This window comes from Brassica rapa, unplaced genomic scaffold, assembly GCF_000309985.2.
Source record: "Brassica rapa cultivar Chiifu-401-42 unplaced genomic scaffold, CAAS_Brap_v3.01 Scaffold0259, whole genome shotgun sequence".
NCBI lineage: Eukaryota > Viridiplantae > Streptophyta > Magnoliopsida > Brassicales > Brassicaceae > Brassica > Brassica rapa.
This window is the reverse complement of record NW_022610203.1, coordinates 178978-182500: the sequence shown is the minus strand read 5'-3', so window position 1 is coordinate 182500 and position 3523 is coordinate 178978. Positions and strand designations below refer to the sequence as shown.

The following is a 3523-nucleotide window of genomic DNA, read 5'->3' as shown; positions in this document are numbered from 1 at the left end:
CGATACAGAGCCTTAGGCCTTATGCGTCATCATCTCATTGACGGTCTTAAAGATCAGTACATGACAATTGAGAATCCACTAGATCTTTGGAAAGCTTTAAAGAATAGATATGATCACCACAGGATGGTGTTGCTTCCAAAGGCAAGGCATGATTGGATGCATCTAAGATTCTTAGACTATAAGTCAGTGGATGATTACAACTCAGCTCTATTCAAGATTGTCTCAATACTAAAGCTTTGTGGTGAAGAAGTAACCGATAGCATGATGCTTGAAAAGACCTATACGACTTTCAATCAGTCGAATTCTGTGTTGCAAGAGAAATACAGGACAAAGGGCTTTGCCACATATACTGATCTGATCTCATGTCTACTCTTGGCCGAGGCAAACAATGAACTCCTACTAAAGAGTAATGGAGTTAGACCGGCCGGGACAGCACCCTACCCGAAGCCCATGAGGTTGAAAAGAAAGATCCCAATGAGACCTATTTCTTCCAAGACAACAAGAAACCATACGGCAATAGCCGTGGTGGATTCAAGAGGCGTGGACATGACAACTCAAACGGCCGAGACGGCTACTCAACTGGCCGGAAAGGAAACCACAATAACCGTGGTCGTGGTTCCAATTACGGCCGGGGTCGAGGCAGCTACGGCCGCGGACGAGGTGGCATATCCAAACCATCTTACACGTCCAACAAGTCTGTATGCCACAGATGCGGGAGTGACAACCATTGGGCTAAGAACTGTAGAACTCCGAAACACTTGTGCAACCTCTACCAAGAGAGCCTCAAGAACGAGAATCCAGAGGCAAACATGATCCAAGAAAACGTCCATGAGGACAAGGGATATGGGTATGATGCTGACAATGAATCCGACAAGGACAACCAAGATGACCTAATGGATTTTGAGACATCCGATTGTCTCAAGGACTAGTTTTCGAATCACATTGTCTTATTGCTTTATGTTTTTGATTTGGTGTTTTTATTTTATGTAATGGCATTTTTAATAATAAGAGTTTTAAACATCTTATGAAGTCTCTAAAGTTTATAAAATTTTATTTATAGAATGAATGATGAGTGTACTTGTGGTGGATAGTGGCACAAGTCACACAATACTTAGAGACAAAAGGTACTTTATAAATCTCACAATGCAAAGTGCAAAGGTACACACCATTGCGGGTGAGGCTAGCCTGATTGAAGGTCACGGCCAAGCCTATGTATTGATGCCTAAGGGCACTCACCTAGAGATCAAAACCGCCTTGTATTCTCCAAGCTCTAGAAGGGGCCTATTGAGTTTCAAGGATATAAGATTGAATGGTTTCCATCTTGAAACATGGGAAGAAGGAAACAAAGAGTTCCTTAACATAATTTCAATCACCAAAGGAAATAAGAAGATCCTAGAGACTATACCCGCAATGTCTACTGGTCTATACTATGCAAGGATCAGTATGGTCGAGGCAAATGCCTCCGAGCTATTCACTTTATGGCATAACCGGCTTGGCCTTCCCGGAACAAGTATGATGCGAAAATTGATAATGAATTCACAAGGGCACATAATTAAAGGAGTGATCCCATATAAAAATCTCACATGTGCAGCATGTGCACAAGGGAAACTCATGACTAGGCCATCACCAGCCAAGGTTAACAAAGAAACCTTAAACTTTCTGGAAAGGATTCAAGGAGACATATGTGGACCAATACACCCAGCTTGTGGGACGTTTAGATACTTCATGGTCCTCATTGATGCATCGACCAGATGGTCGCATGTGTGTCTACTATCCACTAGGAACCTAGCCTTTGCACGGCTGCTTGCTCAGATGATAAGGCTGAGAGCACACTTTCCAGATTTCCCTCTTAAGACTATACGTCTAGACAATGCTGGTGAGTTCACGTCCCAAGCGTTTAATGAATATTGTATGTCCATGGGGGTAAGAATAGAGCACTCCGTGGCACATGTCCATAACAGAACGGCTTGGCCGAATCCTTCATTAAACGTATCCAGCTGATAGCCCGGCCAGTGCTTATGAAGTCTCAACTTCCGGTATCAGCATGGGGACATGCGGTTTTACATGCATCGGAACTGATTCGCATCAGGCCATCTAGTGAGCATAGATATTCACCATCCCAACTACTTACGGGTCATGAGAGCATCTCCAATGTATTACCCCATTTTTTACTCCAAAATGGTGCAACACCAAAATGGAGTAAGGTTTTACTCCAATGTATTACTCCATTTTCTACTCCAAAAATAATATTTCTTAAATAATTTCATTTTTATTTTATTAATAATTGCAAATAAAATCTTATACTTATAAAAATTTACCAATTAACCCCAAATATTTTATGTTTACGACAATAATTAAAATATAAATTATTTAAATTAAATATTTATTATTAAAAAGTACAAGAAATCATTAAAAAGACAACATATATATAGGTTCAACAATGAGCATTAGAATATTTTCCCACAAATGATCAACTAATGCATTTCGTAATGAAAAATGAGCTTCTTTATTTTTGATATTCCTAAATCGAGCAAGAAATTTTTGAAATCGGACATTTTCATCTTCTGCAATTTCAATATCTGGAGGTGGAGCTTCTCTTCCAAGTTCAATTGGTGCATCAAGTTCACGCTCATTTTCATCTTCTGCAATTTCATGTTATTGTATCATTTTAAATATTATTTAAGTAAAAAATAGAAACATTAAAGATTCAAAGGACCATTTTATAAATAAAAAAAGTTCAACTCCAAAATGGAGTAATGGGTAAGATTACTCCATAAATGGAGTAACCCTAACCATTACTCCATTTTTAACTCCAAAATGGAGTGGGGTTGGAGAAGATTTTACTCCATAATGATGTTTGGAGTTGAAAATGGAGTAGGGTTGGAGATGCCCTGAGCCAGACGTGTCCCACATCAAGACATTCGGATGTGCCGTCTACGTTCCAATTGCTCCACCACAGAGAACTAAGATGGGACCACAGAGGAGGATGTGAATATACGTAGGATATGATTCCCCAAGCATTATAAAGTATCTTGAGCCAACAACCGGTGATTTGTTTAAGGCCAGATACGAAGACTCACAGTTTGATGAGTCCAGATATCCGTCCTTAGGGGGAGATAACAGCCGGTTGATTATAAAAGACTTAGAATGGTTTAGACCATCAACATCTTGGCAAGATCCTCGGACTAGAGAGTGTGATCTAGAAGTCCAAAAGATTATACATCTACAAGAGCTAGCTAATAAGTTGCCAGATACATTTGCTGACCCAAATAGAATGACAATATCACACAACACGGCTTGTAATGCACCTATAAGATTAAACGTCCAAGATGGACAATGTCAAGTGGCTACAGAGTCTAAGCAACGTTTAAAACGTGGTAGACCAATTGGTTCCAAAGACAAACAGCCTCGGAAGTCCAAGAGAGGTGCTGGATCCGAGAGCATAAAGGAAACCATCCAGGACATAGATGGACCGGTCGAGCCAAGCGTACCGGCCACACCCGATGATCAGGCCGTTCCTCAT

General features: G+C 40.4%; 1 protein-coding gene across 1 annotated transcript in view; it reads left to right on the top strand.

Annotated features, from left to right (window-relative positions):
- Nucleotides 1–929, top strand: part of LOC103874736 — a 1076-nt gene extending 147 nt beyond the window's left edge. The window contains exons 1-2 of the mRNA XM_033283149.1: nucleotides 1–406; nucleotides 496–929. The exon at nucleotides 1–406 is cut by the window's left edge and continues 147 nt beyond it. Coding sequence (XP_033139040.1) covers nucleotides 1–406; nucleotides 496–929 — 840 coding nt within the window. The remainder of the gene's footprint in view (nucleotides 407–495) is intronic.
- Nucleotides 930–3523: the final 2594 nt, after the last annotated feature.